The sequence below is a fragment of the Bos indicus x Bos taurus genome, chromosome 23, assembly GCF_003369695.1.
Source record: "Bos indicus x Bos taurus breed Angus x Brahman F1 hybrid chromosome 23, Bos_hybrid_MaternalHap_v2.0, whole genome shotgun sequence".
Taxonomy (NCBI): Eukaryota; Metazoa; Chordata; class Mammalia; order Artiodactyla; family Bovidae; genus Bos; species Bos indicus x Bos taurus.
Window position 1 is genome coordinate 36299532 of NC_040098.1, and position 21970 is coordinate 36321501.

General features: G+C 39.1%; 1 protein-coding gene across 3 annotated transcripts; it reads left to right on the forward strand.

The window, feature by feature from the left end:
* The first annotated feature begins 1233 nt into the window (after positions 1-1233).
* LOC113881926 (chorionic somatomammotropin hormone 1) lies at positions 1234-13923 on the forward strand. Of its 3 annotated transcripts, none has more exons than XM_027525056.1 (5): positions 1234-1443; positions 8708-8892; positions 10497-10604; positions 12621-12777; positions 13515-13923. In XM_027525056.1, the coding sequence occupies exons 1-5, from the start codon at positions 1272-1274 to the stop codon at positions 13586-13588; spliced, it is 696 nt and encodes a 231-aa protein (XP_027380857.1). In that variant the 5' UTR covers positions 1234-1271; the 3' UTR covers positions 13589-13923. The 3 variants fall into 3 exon arrangements, with proteins under 3 accessions (XP_027380857.1, XP_027380855.1, XP_027380856.1); XM_027525054.1 differs by having other exon boundaries at positions 1235-1443; positions 12621-12800; XM_027525055.1 differs by lacking the exon at positions 10497-10604 and having other exon boundaries at positions 1239-1443; positions 12621-12800.
* Positions 13924-21970: the final 8047 nt, after the last annotated feature.

The window sequence follows — 21970 nt, forward strand, 5'->3', positions numbered from 1 at the left end:
TCTACCTCCAAAATAATGATATTTATCCCTGCCATGTATGGTTGTGACATACATTTATAAAAATATAAATGTGACAGTGCATATAACATTAGGTGTCTTATACTGCCTAATGCACAGTACAGTAGAAACTAAAAAATATATATATATTTTCAAAGTGAAAAGAAATTTCTTGCTTCTCACAAGCAAGAGAGTTGAATTTTTTTCTGGGTTAAATCCCTTATCTTTGACTCTTTCATTGTGTGCAAACACTGTTGCCCATCAATGCAACTGGAAAAGAATGTGACAAGATATTGTCTTGATGTGAAAGAGCCTGTATGGACTCCTCCAGATTATGAATGCTCCAGCTTTACCACTTGGCAGCCAATAAAAAATTTATTTGAGAATATATCTGAATGAGTTTGGTGAGATTTATCACCTACATTTATGAAGATGATAAAGACTATGAGTTTGTATTCTTTTCTACGCAGTCTGTTTTTATTCTTAAGGGTTGTGCCTTCCTGATAAAACCCACTGGGACTGAATAAAACGTCTTGAGACACTGCACAGTTTGCATCTCCAGTGGCTAAGACAAAATTCTTTGTGACGATGCTGCATAATTGCAGCGGACCCCCACACAAGGTGTACATAGATGGAGTTGGCCACCCACTGACCTCCCTGAACAGGAGGGTACAGGAAATCCATCCCAGGGCAGAGGAAGCCTGTCCTAGTTCTTTAACCGTAGACATAGACCACCACTACCACTGAGGAAGAGTGTGGTTTTTCTGTAATAAACATTAACACACATACATTTAGATGTTAAATTTTAACACAAGTCAAAATTGAGATAGTAAGACAATAGGATAGATAGGGTAGCCTATATATAGGCTTCCCAGGGGGTATTGGTGGTAAAGAACCCACCTGTCAATGCAGGAGAGGTAAGAGACACTGGTTAGATCTCTGAGTAGGGAAGACCCCCTGGAGAAGGGCATGACAACCCATTCCAGTATTCTTGCCTGGCAAATCCTCCTGAACAGAGGCGCCTGGTTTCTATAGTCCATAGGGTCTCAAAGAGTTGAATACACCTGAATCAACTTAGCACGCCCGCATAGGGTGTATACAGATACTGAAATTTTCTATTGCACAGTGCACTGGTCACTTGAAGGCCACCATCACTGTGATCTTTCCCTATTGCTCTTATGCAGGCACCAGCATTGATAAGAGAGAATAAGGTAAGAGAGAAGCAGTGAAAACTCCACCCCCAGGGTGTGACTAATCAGTAGCACCCTATTTCTATGGTTGCCAGGTTTTCCTCCTTAGGCATTCCCCACCACAGATTTCCTCCATTCAGTCCTGTTGGGCCATCTCCCCATCAGCAGCAGTCCTCATCCTGGGATTTCTCTCCAATCCTCATGGCTCCAGCATCTAGCCATCGTGGGCACCAGTGGATTTGTGACCTTGTTCGAGGTATATAAGGCTATGGCATGGATTATCTGTGTGGTTCCACTCCATCTGGACTGTCACAGATCAGCTACTTCACTCTCCAAAAGCCTCAAATGCCTCCCTTCTGCCCAACCAATTGCCCCGAATGCCGGGATCTCTCCCCTGCTTCAGCTCCCTGACCCCCTGGTGCAAATTGATTCTGCTTGCTTTCCCACCTCCTTCTATCCTTCATCCTAGTGAGTTTTGCATGAATCTATGACTTCCTTTCCAGTGGTCAGGAACTCCTGATATATCTCTAGAGGTACTTAAATGTGCATTGCTATGCTAAGTCACTTCAGTCGTGTCCGACTCTGTGCGACCCCATAGACGGCAGCCCACCAGGCTCCCCCATCCCCGGGATTCTCCAGGCAGGAACACTGGAGTGGGTTGCCATTTCCTTCTCCAATGCATGAAAATGAAAAGTGAAAGTGAAGTCGCTCAGTCGTGCCCGAATCTTAGCAACCCCATGGACTGCAGCCCACCAGGCTCCTCCATCCATGGGATTTTCCAGGCAAGAGTACTGGAGTGGGGTATTAATTTCTTTTTTTAACACCATCCTTGTAGAGGAGGGGGACAAGAAGAAGCAAATGTAGAAAAATATGGAAACCTATTGAAAATGTGTTCATTTCTTATTTCCCCAGTATCTGTCGACTCCCCCATCATGCAACACAAATTAACGCAGCTCATGTTTTCCTAGACTTTTCTTTTTTTTTTTCTAATTTTATTTTATTTTTAAACTTTACATAATTGTATTAGTTTTGCCAAATATCTAGGTACAGAGAGTGGGGGACAGTCTCTAGGTGCAGCATACAGGGCTTCTCACTGTGGTGGCTTTTCTTGTTACAGAGAACGGTCTCTAGGTACACAGGCTTCAGTAGTTGTGATATGGAGTTCAGTACTTGCAGTTGCTAGGCTCTAAAGCACAGGCTCAATAATTGTGGTGCATGGGACTAGTTGCTCTGTGACATGGGAGATCCTTCTAGATCAAGAATCGAACTCATGCCTTCTACATTGGCAGGCTAATTCTTTACCACTGAGCTTCCAGGAAAACCCTGTACATGAATTCTAGATGCATCCATGGAGAGAGATGTACTCCATGTCCACCTACTCCTCCACCATCTTGTTGACCCCAATGTATGTATGTCTTAGAAAATATTTTCCTTTTCTATTGAGTTCAGTAACAAAGTCATCACCCCACAGGTTTACTGTTTATTTTTTTTGTAAAGAACATATAAGCTCCATTGTTTTAGGCAATTTCAATTATACAGCACAATCTTATCCCTTATAGTCACCACGCTCTACATTAGAGCTTCAGACCTCATTAAATGAGAATGTGTAACCTTTTAGAAATCTCTCCTTATTTTCTGCACCCTCCAGCTCTTGGCAATCACTTTCCTGTTCTGTTTCTGAGTTCCAATTCTTTTTAGATTCCAGATAGTTGAGATCATATGGTATTTCTCTTTCTCTGACTTATTTCACTTAGCATCAGGCTCTCCAGTTTTATCCATTTGCCACAAATGGTATAATTTCTCCCTTTTTAAAATGGCTAAATAATATTCATGCACACACACATATATACCATATCATATTATTTTAATCTGTTCACCTGTTGACAATATTGAGATTGTCCCTCTATCTTGGCTACTGTGAATAATGCTTCAATGAACATGGGAGTACAAATATCTCTTTAAGATAATGATTTCATTTCCTTTGAATATATATCCAGAAGTAGGACACTGTGGTTTCGTTTTAGTCATTAAGTTGTGTCCAACTCTTGCGACATCATGGACTGTAGCCTGCCAGGCTCCTCTGTCCATGGGATTCTCCAGGCAAGAATACTGGAGTGGGTTGCCACTTCCTTCTCCAGGGGACCTTACCAGCCCAGGAATCAAACCTGGGTCTTTGAGGTAAGCTTTGAGCTTTGAAGTAAGCCAGAAGTAGGATTAATGGATCATATAACATTACTCTTTTAAATTTCTTGAGGAATCTGCACAGTCGCTTTCCGTGGGAGTTGCACCAATTCACACTCCCAGCAACAGTGCACAAGACCTACTGTTTCTCCATACCCTCATCAACACACGTTATTAATATTTCTTACCTTTTTGCTAATGGCCATTCTAACAAGTATGGGGGAAAATCGCTTGTGCTTTTGATTTGCATTTTCCTGGTAATTACTGATGTTGAGCATCTAGTCATATACCTCTTGGCCATCTGTACGTCTTATTTGGGGGAAAAATGTCTATTCCATAAAGCTGTAGCATATATTTTGTTTACTGTATTCCAATATGCAAAACTCAGTTGCCTATCCATACACCAATAGCAAACTATCTGAAAGAGAAATAAAGAAAACTATAAATATATAAATTAATAAAAAAGCAATGACATTTGCATCAAAACATATACACATGTCAACAGGCCAGAACAGAGAATCCAGAAAGAAGCACACACCCATGTATTGTCAATTAATGTATGACAAAGGAACCAAGAATATCCAATGGGAAACGATGGTCTCAATAAACGGTAATGGGAAAACAGGATAGTTGTACACAAAAAAATTAAACTGTACCAGAAACTGATTTAAAAGTTTAACATAAAACCTTAAACCATGAAACTCCTAGAAGAAAACATTGAGAGAATCTCCTTGACATATGTCTTTGCAATATTTTTTTTGTTTGTTTCACACAAAAAGCAAAGGCAGCAACTGAAAAAATAAACAAGTGGGACCACATCAAACTCAGAGGCTTCTGCACAGAAAAGGAACCCATCAACAAATCAAATGGCAACATATAGAATGAAAGGAAATATTTGCAAATCACATATTTGATAAGCTCTTACTATCCAAAAATATATGAGATTCATACAACCGAAGAGCAAAAAACATAAATAAACCCAAATTTTTAAAAAATCAAAGGAAGAATAAGGGTTTTGTTAAATCTGGAGATTAGACTGTAGATGAGAGACACAGCAAGCTTTTCCTACCAGAACAACAAAAGCCTATGTCTTCCTTGCATTGCTTCCTTTCATGTCCACTCATCTTTTTGACGATTATAGTTCTCAGTTCACAGCCTTCATCAAAAGCAATCACCCCACAGGGAGCTCTAATATGTGCTAGGAATAGCTCTAATATGTGCTAGTTTTTGTGCTACTGTACCAAAACTAACATTTACACAGTTACTAATTAGAAGCACAAGCTGGAATCAGGATTGCCGGGAGAAATCTCAATAACCTCAGATATGCAGATGACACCACCGTTATGGCAAAACTGAAGAGGAACTCAAAAGCCTCCTGATGAAAGTGAAAGAGGAGAGTGAAAAAGTGGGCTTAAAGCTCAACATGCAGAAAACGAAGATCATGGCATCTGGTCCCATCACTTCATGGGAAATGGATGGGGAAACAGTGGAAACAGTGTCAGACTTTATTTTGGGGGGCTCCAAAATCACTGCAGATGGTGATTACAGCCATGAAATTAAAAGATGCTTACTCCTTGGAAGGAAAGTTATGACCAACCTAGATAGCATATTCAAAAGCAGAGACATTACTTTGCCAACAAAGGTCCGTCTAGTCAAGGCTATGGTTTTTCCTGTGGTCATGTATGGATGTGAGAGTTGGACTGTGAAGAAAGCTGAGCGCCGAAGAATTGATGCTTTTGAACTGTGGTGTTGGAGAAGACTCTTGAGAGTCCCTTGGACTGCAAGGAGATCCAACCAGTCCATTCTGAAGGAGCTCAGTCCTGGGTGTTCTTTGGAAGGACTGATGCTAAAGCTGAAACTCCAATACTTTGGCCACCTCATGTGAAGAGTTGTCTCATTGGAAAAGACTCTGAGGCTGGGAGGGATTGGGGACGGGAGGAGAAGGGGATGACAGAGGATGAGATGGCTGGATGGCATCACCAACTCAATGGACATGAGTTTGGGTGAACTCCAGGAGTTGGTGATGGACAGGGAGGCCTGACGTGCTGCAATTCGTGGGGTCACAAAAAGTCGGACATGACTGAGTGACTGAACTGAACTGAACTGAATGAGACATATAAAGAGCAAAGTAATTAATTGTCAGCATTTACCACTCCATTGTTCTCTATATTCTGTCTCAAAATTGAACCAGTTAGTAATGAAACATGAGTTAGGGTGTCTCAATAATATTTGGATAGAATATCTTTTAAAAATGGGAGTATTTATGGATATTAATTTGGGGGGATTTATTATTACTATTTTGATTGTATTCCTTTTAATTATCTGCTACATCAGGTTAAGAATTTATTATAAATATTAATGCCAATGTAAAGACACATAGTACTGAAGTTACAGTATCTATAAAAGGACAAAGACAAAATATGAGGCAGGAAGAGAAATTATAGAAAATCCGCAATGGTATCAAAATAAGGGACAGTATTGCATAGAGAGAAAGCTAACTTCTCAAAGTTGCTTGAGGCACCAAAAACAGCCAGATGTAAAAATCCAGATTAATTTGAATACCAGAAGCTGGACCAAAAGGAAAATGAAGTTCAGAAAAATATGGTGATGCTAAAAGCCAAAATTTAGACAGCAAGAGGATAGGGTAGGGCAGCTGTAGATACTGAAATTCAGGAATATATGAAAGCAAATACATTAACAAGAATCAGGAAAAACAAAGAAGAAAAGGGTCTGAAAAATAAATCATCAAGAGGTTGGATAGCCTGATCAAAAGAACAAGAGAATTGATAGGAAAACCAAAATACAAACACCTGTGTAAACAGGAGACCCAGATGATGCTCAGGAGAGAAAGCCTGGGACTTAGTGGACCAGAGAACAGAGATTCCAGCATCAAGAACACAAACTCTGCAGCAGGGCTCATATCTATGAATTTCTGGGAAGAGCCCCGGTTTCTTTTTTTTTTTGACTTTCTATTTTTTTAATATAAATTTATTTATTTTAATTGGAGGTTAATTACTTTTCAATATTGTATTGGTTTTGCCATACATCAACAAGAATCCACCACGGGTATACACATGTTCCCCATCTTGAACCCCCCCTCCTACCTCCATCCCCATACCATCTCTCTGGGTCATCCCAGTGTACCAGCCCCAAGCATCCTGTATCCTGCATTGAACCTGGACTGGCAATTCATTTCTTGTATGATATTATACATGTTTCAATGCCATTTTCCCAAATCATCCCACCCTCTCCCTCTCCCACAGAGTCCAAAAGACTGTTCTATACATCTGTGTTTCCTTTGAGCCCCAGTTTCAATGCTTAGGCACAATAGCACCTAAGATTGTTATAGGCAAAGAGTATAGCTTACTGGGAAACAGTGGATGACTATTTTGGGAGGCTCCAATATCACTACAGATAGTGATTGCAGCCATGAAATTAAAAGACGTTTACTCCTTGGAAGGAAAGTTATGACCAACCTAGACAGCATATTAAAAAGCAGAGACATTACTTTGTCAAAAAGGTCCACCTAGTCAAGGTTATGGTTTTTCCAGTGGTCATGTATGGATGTGAGAGTTGGGCTATCAAGAAATCTGAGCACCAAAGAATTGATGCTTTTGAACTATGATGTTGGAGAAGACTCTTGAGAGTCCCCTGGACTGCAAGGAGATCCAACCAGTCCATCCTAAAGGAGATCAGTCCTGGGTGTTCATTGGAAGGACTGATGTTGAAGCTGAAACTCCAATACTTTGGCCACCTGATGCTGATTCACTTGAAAAGACCCTGATGCTGGGAGAGATTGAGAGCAGAAGGGGACAACAGAGGATGAGACTCTGTCATCACCGACTCAATGGACATCAGTTTGGGTGCACCCCTGGGAGTTGGTGATGGACAGGGAGGCCTGGCATGCTGCAGTTCATGGGGTCGCAAAGAGTCAGACATGACTGAGAACTGAACTGAACTGAACACTGAGAAAAGGACACAAGTGTTTATCAGTTTATTTTGCTCATTAAACTACAAGGTTAATGCATAGTTATCCATTGATAATTGATTCCTTCAGTTTACAGTGTGGATAACACACTGAGATCCTCTTCAGTCATATATTGGATATTTAGATCTGTTATATGATCACCAAATTATATTTTAATAGAAAAAAATCCATATAGTTAGCTGTCTTCCAATAAATGATCAATTACATTCGGATTTATCATATTCTGCTATCCTTCAGTTCAGTTCAGTTCAGTCTCTCAGTTGTGTCCAACTCTTTGCAACGGCATAAACTGCAGCATGCCAGGCTTCCCTGTCCATCACCAACTCCTGAAGCTTGCTCAAACTCATCTCCATTGATTCGGTGAGACCATCCAACCATCTCATCCTCTGTTGTCCCCTTCTCTACCTGCCTTCAATCTTTCCCAGCATCAGGGTCTTTTCCAATGAGTCAGTTCTTTGCATCAGGTGGCCACAGTATTGGAGCTTCAGCTTCAGCAACAGTCCTTACAATGAATATTCAGGAGTGATTTCCTTTAGGATTGACTCATTTGATCTCCTTGCAGTCCGAGGGACTCTCAAAAGTCTTCTCCAACACCACAGTTCAAAAGCATCAATTCTTCAGTGCTAAGCTTTCTTTATGGTCCATTTCTCACATCCATACATGACTATTGGAACAACCACAGCTATACTTATTGCCTCCTATATAGTTTAATTTTTAAAAAGCACAAAGTTCCATGTAGGAATTATGTGCATATTTGTCTTTATGTATAACACATGCATATACACACAGAAATATATGTACACAAATATGCCTGTGTTATATGAACTATTATTCTCCTTGCTTGTCCCAATAAGCTTAGATGTTCAGAGATACAGTCCCACAATTCTCCAACTTAATTCTGCTTTTTGAAGAGTCACTTCTTTTACTTTCATCACTTAATTTTAAATAACCATTTTATTCTTAGATACCATGGCAATATACAACTAAGAGAGGAAGAAACCTTAAAAATTCTAATGTTCTTCTTTTTCAGTCCCTAAGTCATATCCAACTCTCTGTAACCCCATGGACTGCAGTATGCCAGGCTTCCCTGTCCTTCACTATCTCCTGGAGTTTGCTCAAACTCTTGTCCATTATGTTGGTAATGCCATCCAACCATCTCATTCTCTGTTGCCCCAATCTCTTCCTGCCCTCAGTCTGCCCTAGCATCAGGGTCTTTTCCAATGAGTTGGCTCATTGGATCAAATTCTGCTCAGGGCAACAGGGAGAGATGAGGCTTCCCTGGACAGGATGGCTTTTGCTAACCCCAGGCTAACACATCATCTCAGAGTGGCTCATGTTTTTATTTATGCAGGGTCCTGCCTGCTCCTGCTGCTGGTGGTGTCAAATCTACTCTTGTGCCAGGGTGTGGAGGATTATGCACCATACTGTAAAAACCAACCTGGCAACTGCCGGATTCCCCTTCAAAGCCTGTTTGAGAGAGCAACATTGGTGGCTAGCAACAACTATAGGCTCGCCAGGGAAATGTTCAATGAATTTGTAAGTACTGTACTTCTTGCTTATTTCCATAAGAAATTTTGATGAAAGTGAGTGGGATATATTATCCTTTAAACAAAAAGGCTGCATCAGCCAAACTTCAAATAACACACTTCCTAAGTCAAACACGGCATCAGCTCATAAGATGTGTAAATCGAAGAAAGGATCAATTTCATGAAATCTCAAAGACTCTTAAAGAGTGAAATATCTGCTTCAATTTTCTTTCAGTCATTTTAATTTTAAAATTTTCAAAATAAATTTAAAGCACCTGTGTTTGTCACCTTGAAGGTGTGTGTTAGTCTCTCAGTCATGTCCTACTCTTTGTGACCCCATGGATTGTGGCATTCCAGGCAAGAATACTGGAGTGGCTTATCATGCTCTTCTCCAGGGGATCTTCCTAACCCAGGGATTGAACCCATGTCTCCTGCATTGCAGGCAGACTCTTTACCATCTGAGCCACCAGGGAAGTTTGGAGTCCCATTAAATAATACCACTGACTCAGTGGATTAAACAACATAAACCTATTTCCTCACAGTTCTGGGGACTAGAAGTCCTAGATCAGGGTGCCAGCAAGGTCCGGTTCTGGTAAAAACTCTCTCTTCCCAGGTTGGCTTCTTCCTGTGTCCTCACAGGTTGAGAGAGTAGAGAAGAGAGACAGAGGCAGAGACACAAAAACAAAAGAGAAATCTCTCTGGTGTTTTTCCTCATAAAGACACTAATCCTACTTGATCAGTGTCCCACCCTATGAGCTCATTTAACTTTAATTAATCTTCATAAAGGCCCTTTTCCAACCACAGTACATACTGAATCCATGTCAGGAAAACAAAATGATGATAGTTTTTTAAATGCTACTAAACATTGTTTTGTCCTCCCTGAGAGCTCAGTTGGTAAAGAATCCACCTGCAATGCAGGAGACCCTGGTATGATTCCTGGGTAGGGAATATCCCCTGGAGAAGTGATAGGCTACCCATTCCAGTGTTCTTGGGCTTTCCTTGTGGCTCAACTGGTAAAGAATTCGTCTGCAATGTGGGAGACCTGGGTTTGATCCCTGGGTTGGGAAGATCCCCTGGAGAATGGAAAGGCTACCCACTCCAGTATTCTGGCCTGGAGTATTCCATGGACAACTCCATGGGGTTGCAAAGAGTTGGACACAACTGAGCAACTTTCACTTCAAACATTGTTCTCAGATTGGCAATGAATAGGTTTAGAAGTACAATAGAAGGATTGTTTAGAATTGGAACCAATTATTCTCTTTCTGATGAAAGTACCAAGTGGCCCACTGTAGAGCAGACACTGATAAAAAGTTGTGCTCATGTTTCTATTTGTGGTAATTTTAGCATTTGCTGTCCTACTATTAACTGGAAAGGACGAAGTTAAACCTGGGAAGAGCAAAGAAGGGAAGAGTTTCAAGTTTAGGAAAATTAGGTGAAAAACAATTGTTTATAGTGATAATGGGAAAAAATAGGAAAACTAATGATGTTCAATTGTTATGTAACCCTCATTAAAAAAATTATACATCTATCAGCTGTGTTAATATTCTGGTAATGAATTCATTTATTGAATGCCAAAATAACCCAAAGGAATTGAATGTGCTTGATCACTCCCAGAATAAACAGTTTGGCGAGGGCAAAAACTTCACTTCCAAGGTCATCAACAGCTGCCACACCGAATTCATGACTACCCCTAATAACAAAGAAGCAGCTGCAAATACAGAGGTGAGGATTTTATCTGGGTTTTTCACTTGAGCAACTGAGACAGTGCACTCGTGTTACTAGGCTTTAGATTATTAGAGTAATGGTAACTGCACATGCAGAGAAATGTGGAGGAGTACTAAGCAATCAAAGAGAAAATTACATTATGCAGTTGATAACGTATGAATAGAATCAAGTGATGACTAAAGATCTGTAGTAGCAAAAAAAAAAAAAAACCAGATCTATAAATTCCCATGTAGATAACCTTAGTTTAACCAACACATTAGGCCCAGGATTGCAGCTATTATACTGTATGAAAGCATGGGTTGAACGAAAATTCTGTGTGTAAAATATATAAGGTTGGCAGAATTCGTGGATATATAAGAAACACAACCACAGTTTTGAGTATTCCCTGTAACCAGTGATGCCTACACAGGAGTCACTCCTACACTGCACCATTTGAGACATTGCTTCTGACTCTCAAGGCTCTCCTGATTCTTCTGCTTCTCTGAAACCTACTTCATTATCATTCTCTATGACTCTTCTGTTACTTTTATTCATAATTATGAGTCTCCTCCCCAGATGTCCTGTAAAATATCATGTTTTGCTTCTCATGGTTGCAACAATTATCTCTGTTCTGATGAAAACACAGTCTACAAATCAAGCCTCAATCATTTATCCCAGCTCCAACTTTTTTTCATTTTAATTGTTCCTTTCTGATTCCCACATGAACCACAATCCTAACATTATTTAAAATATTTTCACATACATCTTCTCTTAAATACAATCTGTTCTCTTACTAAAACTTTGTTAATAATATCAACATTCTTTCCGTCTGCTCAGCATCTTAATAATGGAGATGATAAAATGAAGGAAGAAGGTCAAGGAGAAGGAGGATGTTTTTAATGAATTTAAAATAAATTTAAAATTTACTGAGGGCTATTATACTGCCATATAATTTATAAAGTGCTCTGTGTTCATTACTATGCTTAATCCTCACAAAAAATCCTGTAGCACAGTGACTGTTATTACACTTCCTGAGATGAAGAAACCAAGGCTCAGAAAAGTTAAGGGATTTCCACCCATCACACAGGTAATAAGCAGTGAGTCTAGCTTTCATCCAACTCAGAGTTCTCACTCTTCATCCTTAAGCTACAAGACCCCCTGAAAACTTATATTTCTATTGCAATGTCTATTCGCTTCTTCTCTGCTCTTCATTTCCTGTACCACTAAAGTATTTCATGCCCATCAAGAAATCAAGACTTTTAATTTTAATTTTTAACTTTTAACTCTAATTTTAATTAGAGATATTCAGCCCCTGGGAGTTTCAGGCCCAATCCTGGAGTAGTGGACTCAGTGGAGGGGACCTTCCATTGTGAATCCCACTGATGCTGTTACTAAAGACAACACTGTGCCATTTTCTGCCCGGACACATGTCAATAGAAAGACTGCTCTGATAGCAAATAGGACTGGTGTTGGTATGGATTGAGGAAAATGTGTTTAAGAATTTCATGTCTTCTTCATTATCTCTTTGTTCAAATATCATAAAACTACCAATCAGAAAATGAATACACTAATGAATGATTTGATTCATTAATACAAATGAATCATCAGGTGAAAATGATGTGGGCATGGGTAGGATCCATGTTTCCTGGGTCAGGTACTCTAGGCCCATATTGAGTTCCAACAAAATATTTAGATTTCTCTCCCTGGACAAGCAAAGCATTCAAATATTAAAAAACTCACTGAGCAGATGGTCTAATTTCAGAGGGGAAAAGAAAATATTTCATGTTCTAAATTAGAACTCATCAAAAGGATGATTTATGTGACAGTTTTTTTTTTAAAGAATTTCAGCAAAGTATAAACTAATAATATACATTTTATAATTTTATATCCTTAACATCTTTAAATTTTTTTGCATACACAGAGGAATAATAAAGGGTTTTTTTATATGCTCAGCCTCCCTGAGCAAAAATCACATGTTACCAAGCCCACTGAATTTTGTTTATTTTAATGAGATTGTTTCCTGTGATTGTTTAGGACGAAGCCCTGTTGAGGTTGGTTATCAGTTTGCTCCACTCGTGGGATGAACCTCTGCATCAGGCAGTCACAGAGTTGTTGCACAGGAATGGAGCCTCACCTGATATCTTGGCAAGGGCTAAAGAGATTGAGGACAAGACCAAAGTACTTCTAGAAGGTGTGGAAATGATACAAAAAAGGGTGAGCCATCTCCTGAAGCCTTCTTTGATTTCCTTATGAAGGAAAGAAGATGACCTCTGAATTGAGGAATGAGTTTTGAAACATCTCACTTTGTAAGGACAAGATTCAGACCTTCTATATTCTAATTGCTGTTATATAAAGCGAGAGCCTAATCATTCATAATGCTAGATTCTATTGTAAGTGAGTTAGAATTCAACTACAATTTTTGACAGGTGCAGCGTTCCCTGCATTGCACACAATTCCACCAAAAGCTAGCCTCTTACTGGGCACATGTGGTTGAAATACTTTCATGGGTAAGAGAACTGGAGCATAGAATTTGTAAGATCAATGTTTTCTTAAAAGCAACCCAGGTGATCTGCTACTGAACGTCTGCTCATATTCTTTCTTTGTCCTCTTCAAAGTAAAGGATGAGAGTGGAAAGGAAGGGAAGAGAAAGTCAAAACCAAACTCATACTTGAGTTCTGCTTCTTGATTTTAGATTGCTAATAGATTTTCCATACGCTGGCTCCAAATTCATGTCCAGAGAGTTTCGTAAGTCTTCCCCAATCTTAATTTGATAATAAGAAGGAACAAAGAAGAGCAAATACTAATAAAACTCATAAAATTAAAAAATAATTAAAAAATATTAAAATTTTTATTTTTAATTAATTTAAAAAAATTGAAAAATAAAAAACTAATAAAACTCATAAAATTCATTATCTTTTGGGTGCTTAGGTTCATCCTGGAGAGAAGAAGAACGAGCCCTATCCAGTGTGGTCAGAAAAGTCCTCCCTGACAGCAGACGATGAGGATGTGCGCCAAACTGCCTTTTATAGAATGTTCCACTGCCTACACAGGGATTCGAGTAAAATTAGCACCTACATCAATTTGCTTAAGTGCCGATTCACCCCATGCTAAGCCCACAATTAACCCAACCAGTCCTGAGATGGTTAGTGATGATCCATCCCGTCAAAAGCTTCTTTGAGTTTTATAGCTCTTTAATGCATGTTTGGGTGTAATGGGTCTCATCTGAAACAAAATAAACACAGATTCTGTAGAGATGTCAAAATCTAAGAAGGAAATTTGTCAATGTCTTTATCTTCATTTAATAGAAAATCAAAATAAAATCCATCCCTACCTCTGAGAGAAAGAATTTTCCTATTAAAATTGGTCACAAATAGCAGGAACTGACATGACAAAGACCATTAAAGAGCTTACTAAAGAATCACATGAAATTATTCTGGGTCAAGTTATAAGAATCAAAGAATTAGATAATTACTTATTGTGCTGGTCATGCTACCAAGAAGACTGAATTCTGAGAATTCTTTATGAAAGCAAGCCACAAACTGTCAGCCGATTCTTACATTGTCTCAGTGTTACAACAGACAATATAAGTGCTTTGCACATGGCTACCTAAATAGCATGAGGTTTACTGAACTGCCTAAAAATTGTTAGAATGCTGTCTTAATCCTTCTGGGCTGCTGTAACAAAATATCATAGAATTATAAACAATAGAAATGGATTTTCGCAGTGTGATCAGATAAGGCCCTCTTTCCGTCTCACACTTCTTACTATATCCTCACATCAGGGAAAGGGCTAGAGAAATTCCATGTGTCTGTTATATATAAAAGCAGTCATCTCATCCAGGAGGCTCCATCCTTTGTCACCTCCATAACTTCATCACCTCCCAAAGGCTCCACCTATGAAATACCATCAGTAGGAGTCAGGATTTCAACATATGAAGTTTCTGGGCGACACAAAGGTTGAGACCATAGCAGACACAAAGGTGAACTGGCTCTATCCTCCTCCAGTGGCTGTCTTCACCCACACTCCACTGCAATCTCATTTCCTGCATCATCTGGCAAAAATTCCATAGGTTCTATCACTCAGGTTTAACAAGTCTAGCTTAGTTAACTGTCAATTGTCCCCCAACTAGGGAGTCTAGACGATTGTCCAACTGATCACATAAAAACCAAGTAGCTAAGAAAGCTGGATTCATAAACACATTTATCTGAGAAGTGAGATACCATTCTCTCTTAAAGTAACTATCCTTGTCATTAATTATTTGGCCTTACACACATGCCCTAGTAGGTCCCCAAATTATAAAATCATCCAAACAGACTGAGTCTCTACTGAGACTGAAGCAATGTGACTGGATTAGGGTTGCTCTGCTTATTCAGTTGCCTCCAAACAACCTGGTATGAGGGCCAATCTCTTGACTGGCTCTCCTAAGATTCAGTGATGTTGCTGGGCTGGTTTACAGCATCTTAGGGCTTTAGCAGTAATTCCTAGTAATCAGAAAATGGGAAATACAAAGGTAGAAGGGAAAGGGGGGATGAATAAGAGAGAAAGAAGAGAAAGACAGAAGGAAGAAAAAGCAGCAAAGGGAAAGTGAGTCAAGGACTTGGGTAGTGAAGGATGAAATGCTGTTAGAACACTTTATTTTTAAGGATGCAAATATATATGCATTTTTTTAATATCCTAAAAGCAAATATCTCATATTCCTTTTTATTTCCATTTTATCTTATTACCTCTTTTTTCTGAAATTGTCCTTTATATTAGATTCAGTTCAGTTCAGTCACTCAGTCGTGTCTGACTCTTTGCGACCCCATGAATTGCAGCACGCCAGGCCTCCCTGTCCATCACCAACTCCCGGAGTTCACTCAGACTCACGTCCATTGAGTCAGTGATGCCATCCAGCCATCTCATTCTCTGTCGTCCCCTTCTCCTCCTGCCCCTAATCCCTTCCAGCATCAAAGTCTTTTCCAATGAGTCAACACTTCACATGAGGTGGCCAAAGTATTGGAGTTTCAGCTTTAGCATTATTCCTTCCAAAAAAATCCCAGGGCTGATCTCCTTCAGAATGGACTGATTGGATCTCCTTGCAGTCCAAGGGACTCTCAAGAGTCTTCTCCAACAACACAGTTCAAAAGCATCAATTCTTTGGCACTCAGCCTTCTTCACAGTCCAACTCTCACATCCATACATGACCACAGGAAAAACCATAGCCTTGACTAGACGGACCTTTGTTGGCAAAGTAATGTCTCTGCTTTTGAATATGCTATCTAGGTTGGTCATAACTTTCCTTCCAAGGAGTAAGGGTCTTTTAATTTCATGGCTGCATTCACCATCTGCAGTGATTTTGGAGCCCCAAAAAATAAAGTCTGACAGTGTTTCCATGTTTTCCCCATCTATTTCCCATGAAGTGATGGGACCAGATGCCATGATCTTCGTTTTCTGAATGTGGAGCTTTAAGCCAAATTTTTCACTTTCATTTCATCAAGAAGCTTTTGAGTTCCTCTTCACTTTCTGCCATAAGGGTGGTGTCATCTGCATATCTGAGGTTATTGATATTTCTCCCAGCAATCTTGATTCCAGCTTGTGTTTCTTCCAGTCCAGTGTTTCTCATGATGTGCTCTGCCTAGAAATTAAATAAGCAGGGTGACAATATACAGCCTTGACATACTCCTTTTCCTATTTGGAACCAGTCTGTAGTTCCATGTCCAGTTCTAACTGTTGCTTCCTGACCTGCATATAGGTTTCTCAAGAGGCAGGTCAGGTGGTCTGGTGTTCCCATCTCTTGAAGAATTTTCCACAGTTGATTGTGATCCACACAGTCAAAGGCTTTGGCATAGTCAATAAAGCAGAAATAGATGTTTTTCTGGAACTCTCTTGCTTTTTCCATGATCCAGTGGACGTTGGCAATTTGATCTCTGGTTCCTCTGCCTTTTCTAAAACCAACTTGAACATCTGGATGTTCACAGCTCACGTATTGCTGAAGCCTGACTTGGAAAATTTTGAGCATTACTTTACTAGCGTATGAGATGAGCGCAATTGTGCAGTAGTTTGAGCATTCTTTGGCATTGCCTTTCTTTGGGATTGGAATGAAAACTGACGTTTTCCAGTCCTGTGGCCACTGCTGAGTTTTCCAAATTTGCTGGCATATTGAGGGCAGCAGTTTCACAGCATCACCTTTCAGGATTTGAAATAGCTCAACTGGAATCCCATCACCTCCACTAGCTTTGTTCATAGTGATGCTTTCTAAGACCCACTTGACTTCACATTCCAGGATGTCTGGCTCTAGGTCAGTGATCACACAATCGTGATTATCTTGGTCATGAACATCTTTTTTGTACAGTTCTGTGTATTCTTGCCACCTCTTCTTAATATCTTCTGCTTCTGTTAGGTCCATACCATTTCTGTCCTTAATTGAGCCCATCTTTGCATGAAATGTTCCCTTGGTATCTCTAATTTTCTTGAAGAGATCTCTAGTCTTTCCCATTCTGTTGTTTTCCTCTATTTCTGTGCATTGATCACCAAGGAAGGCTTTCTTATCTCTTCTTGCTATTCTTTGGAACTCTGCATTCAGATGCTTGTATCTTTCCTTTTCTCCTTTGCTTTTCACTTTTCTTTTCACAGCTATTTGTAAGGCCTCCCCAGACAGCCATTTTGCTTTTTTGCATATCTTTTCCATGGGGATGATCTTGATCCCTGTCTCCTGTACAATGTCACAAACCTCCGTCCATAGTTCATCAGGCACTCTATGAGATCTAGTCCCTTAAATCTATTTCTCACTTCCACTGTATTATCATAAGGGATTTGATTTAGGTCATACCTGGATGGTCTAGTGGTTTTCCCTACACTCTTCAATTTCAGTCTGAATTTGGCAATAAGGAGTTCATGATCTGAGCCACAGTCAGCTCCCGGTCTTGTTTTTGCTGACTGTATCGAGCTTCTCCATCTTTGGCTGCAAAGAATATAATCAACCTGATTTCGGTGTTGACCATCTGGTGATGTCCATGTGTAGAGTCTTCTCTTGTGTTGTTGGAAGAAGTTGTTTGCTATGACCAGTGCATTCTCTTGGTGAAAATCTATTAGCCTTTGCCCTGCTTCATTCCATATCCCAAGGCCAAATTTGCTGTTACTCCAGTCCCCTATAATAAAAAGGACATCTTTTTTGGGTGTTAGTTCTAAAACGTCTTGTAGGTCATCATAGAATCATTCAACTTCAGCTTCTTCAGCGTTACTGGTTGGGGTATAGACTTGGATTACTGTGATATTGAATGGTTTGCCTTGGAAACTAACAGAGATCATTCTGTTTCATAAATAGCTTTTGGCAAACTCCCCCAAATTAAGTAACATTTTATGCAGTAAATTTTGATACTTTTCTGTTTCCTGAAGAACTAATCTCCATAGTATTTTCCACTTTTCAACACACTGTCAGTGCCCTAAACTATATAATGTAAAAATATTATATATGCAATGCTATTCTAATATATTCAGAGAAGGCAATGGCACCCCACTCCAGTACTCTTGCCTGGAAAATCCCGTGGATGGAGGAGCCTGGTAGGCTGCAGTCCATGGGGTCGCTAGGAGTCAGACACGACTGAGCGACTTCACTTTCACTTTTCACTTTCATGCATTGGAGAAGGAAATGGCAACCCACTCCAGTGTTCTTGCCTGGAGAATTCCAGGGACGGGGGAGCCTGGTGGCTGCCATCTATGGGGTCACACAGAGTCGGACACGACTGAAGTGACTTAGCATAGCATTCTAATATATTATGACATTTTAAAAATATACACAAAATATAAATTGAATGACAGTGAGGTAAAAATAAATAGAAATGGGTCCCATTTGTTTATTTTTGCTTTTATTTCCATTTTCTGGAAGGTAGCTCATAGAGGATCATGCTGTGATTTACTTCAGAGAGTGTTTTGCCTCTGTTTTCCACTAGGAGTTTTATAGTTTCTGGTCTTACATTTAGATCTTTAATCCATTTTGAGTTTATTTTTGTGTATAGTGTTAGAAAGTATTCTACTTTCATTCTTTTGCAAGTGGTTGACCAGTTTTCCCAGCACCACTTGTTAAACAGATTGTCTTTTCTCCACTGTATATTCTTGCCTCCTTTGTCAAAGATAAGGTGTCCATAGGTGCATGAATTTATCTCTGGGCTTTCTATTTGTTCCATTGATCAATATTTCTGTCTTTGTGCCAGTATCATACTGTCTTCTGTCTGTAGCTTTGTAGTATAGTGTGAAGTCAGGCAGGTTGATTACTCCTTCCATTCTTCTTTCTCAAAATTGCTTTGGCTATTTGAGGTTTGTTGTATTTCCATACAAATTGTGAAATTATTTGTTCTAGTTCTATGAAAATTACTGTTGATACCTTGATAGGGATTGCACTGGATCTATAGATTGCTTTGGGTAGTATACTCATTTTCACTATATTGATTCTTCCAATCCATGAACATGGTATATTTCTCTATTTATTTGTGTCATCTTTGATTTCTTTCATCAGTGTTTTATACTTTTCTATATACAGACTTTTTGTCTCTTTTGGTAGATTTATTCCTAAGTATTTTATTCTTTTCATTGCAATGGTGAATGGACTAGTTTCCTTAACTTCTCTTTGTTTTCTCATTGTTAGTGTATAGGATTGAAGGGATTTCTGGGTGTTAATTTTATATCCTGTAACTTTACTATATTCATTGATTAGCTCTAGTAATTTTCTGGTTGCGTCTTTAGGATTTTCTATGTAGAGGATCACGTCATCTGGAAACAGTGAAAGTTTTACTTCTTTTTTTTCCAATCTGGATTCCTTTTGTTTCTTTTGCTTTTCTGATTGCTGTGGCTAAAACTAACAAAACTATTTGAATAGTAGTAAGAGAGTGGACACCCTTGTCTTGTTGCTGACTTTAGGGAATGCTTTCCATTTTTCACCATTGAGGATAATCTTTGCTGTGGGTTTGTCATATATAGCTTTTATTATGTTGAGGTATGTTTATTCTACGCCTGCTTTCTGGAGGGTTTTTTATCATAAATGGGTGTTGAGTTTTGTCAAAGGCTTTCTCTGCATCTATTGAGATAATCATATGATTTTTATCTTTCAATTTGTTAATGTGGTGTATCATATTGATTTGTTTTTTTTTTAATTTTATTTTATTTTTAAACTTTACATAATTGTATTAGTTTTGCCAAATATCAAAATGAATCTGCCACAGGTATACATGTGTTCCCCATCCTGAACCCTCCTCCCTCCTCCCTCCCCATACCATCCCTCTGGGTCATCCCAGTGCACTAGCCCCAAGCATCCAGTATCGTGTATCGAACCTGGACTGGCAACTCATTTCTTACATGATATTTTACATGTTTCAATGTCATTCTCCCAAATCTTCCCACCCTCTCCCTCTCCCACAGAGTCCATAAGACTGTTCTATACATCAGTGTCTCTTTTGCTGTCTCGTACACCGGGTTATTGTTACCATCTTTCTAAATTCCATATATATATGCGTTAGTATACTGTATTTATGTTTTTCCTTCTGGCTTACTTCACTCTGTATAATAGGCTCCAGTTTCATCCACCTCATTAGAACTGATTCAAATGTATTCTTTTTAATGGCTGAGTAGTATTCCATTGTGTATATGTACCACAGCTTTCTTTTCCATTCATCTGCTGATGGACATCTAGGTTGCTTCCATGTCCTGGCTATTATAAACAGTGCTGCGATGAACATTGGGGTACACGTATCTCTTTCCCTTCTGGTTTCCTCAGTGTGTATGCCCAGCAGTGGGATTGCTGGATCATAAGGCAGTTCTATTTCCAGTTTTTTAAGGAATCTCCACACTGTTCTCCATAGTGGCTGTACTAGTTTGCATTCCCACCAACAGTGTAAGAGTGTTCCCTTTTCTCCACACCCTCTCCAGCATTTATTATTTATAGACTTTTGGATTGCAGCAATTCTGACTGGTGTGAAATGGTACCTCATAGTGGTTTTGATTTGCATTTCTCTGATAATGAGTGATGTGGAGCATCTTTTCATGTGTTTGTTAGCCATCTGTATGTCTTCTTTGGAGAAATGTCTATTTAGTTCTTTGGCCCATTTTTTTGATTGGGTCGTTTATTTTTCTGGAGTTGAGCTGTAGGAGTTGCTTGTATATTTTTGAGATTAGTTGTTTGTCAGTTGCTTCATTTGCTATTATTTTCTCCCATTCTGAAGGCTGTCTTTTCACCTTGCTAATAGTTTCCTTTATGTGCAGAAGCTTTTAAGGTTAATTAGGTCCCATTTGTTTATTTTTGATTTCATTTCCAATATTCTGGGAGGTGGGTCATAGAGGATCCTGCTGTGATGTATGTCAGAGAGTGTTTTGCCTATGTTCTCCTCTAGGAGTTTTACAGTTTCTGGTCTTACGTTTAGATCTTTAATCCATTTTGAGTTTATTTTTGTGTATGGTGTTAGAAAGTGTTCTAGTTTCATTCTTTTACAAGTGGTTGACCAGATTTCCCAGCACCACTTCTTAAAGAGATTTGAAGAATCCTTGCATCCCTGCAATAAAGCCCACTTGGTCATGTTGTATGATCTTTTTGATATGTTGTTGGATTTTGTTTGCTAGAATTTTGTTAAGGACTTTTGAATCTAAGTTCATCAGTGATATCGGTCCGTAGTTTTCTTTTTTGTGTGTCATCTTTGTCTGCTTTTGGTATTAGGGTGATGGTGGCCTCATAGAATGAGTTTGGCAGTTTGCCTTCCTCTGCAATTTTCTGGAAGAGATTGAGTAGGATAGGTTTAGCTTTTTAAATTTTTGGTAGAATTCACCTGTGAAGCCATCTGGTCCTGAGCTTTTGTTTGTTGAAAGACTTTTTATTACAGTTTTGATTTCTGCACCTGTGATGGGTCTGTTAAGATTTTCTATTTCTTCCTGGTTCAGTTTTGGAAGGTTATACTTTTCTAAGAATTCCTCAATTTCTTCCAAGTTGTCCATTTTATTGTCATATAGTTGTTGATAGTAGTCTCTGAGGATACTTTGTATTTCTGTGTTGTCATGATTTCTCCATTGTCATTTCTAATTTTGTCAATATGATTCTTCTCCCTTTTTTTCTTGATGAGACTGGCTAATGGTTTGTCTATTTTATTTATCTTCTCAAAGAAACCAGCTTTTACTTTTGGTTTTTTCTATAGTCTCCTTTGTTTCTTTTGCACTTATTTCTGCCCTAATTTTTATGATTTATTTCTTTCTACTAAACCTGGGCTTCTTAATTTCTTCTTTTTCTAGTTGCTTTAGGTATAAAGTTAAGTCATTTATTTGATTTTTCTCTTGTTTCTTGTGGTAACCTTGTATTGCTATGAACCTTCCCCTTAGCACTGCTTTTACTGAATCCCATAGGTTTTGGGTTGTCGGTTGTCGTGTTTTCA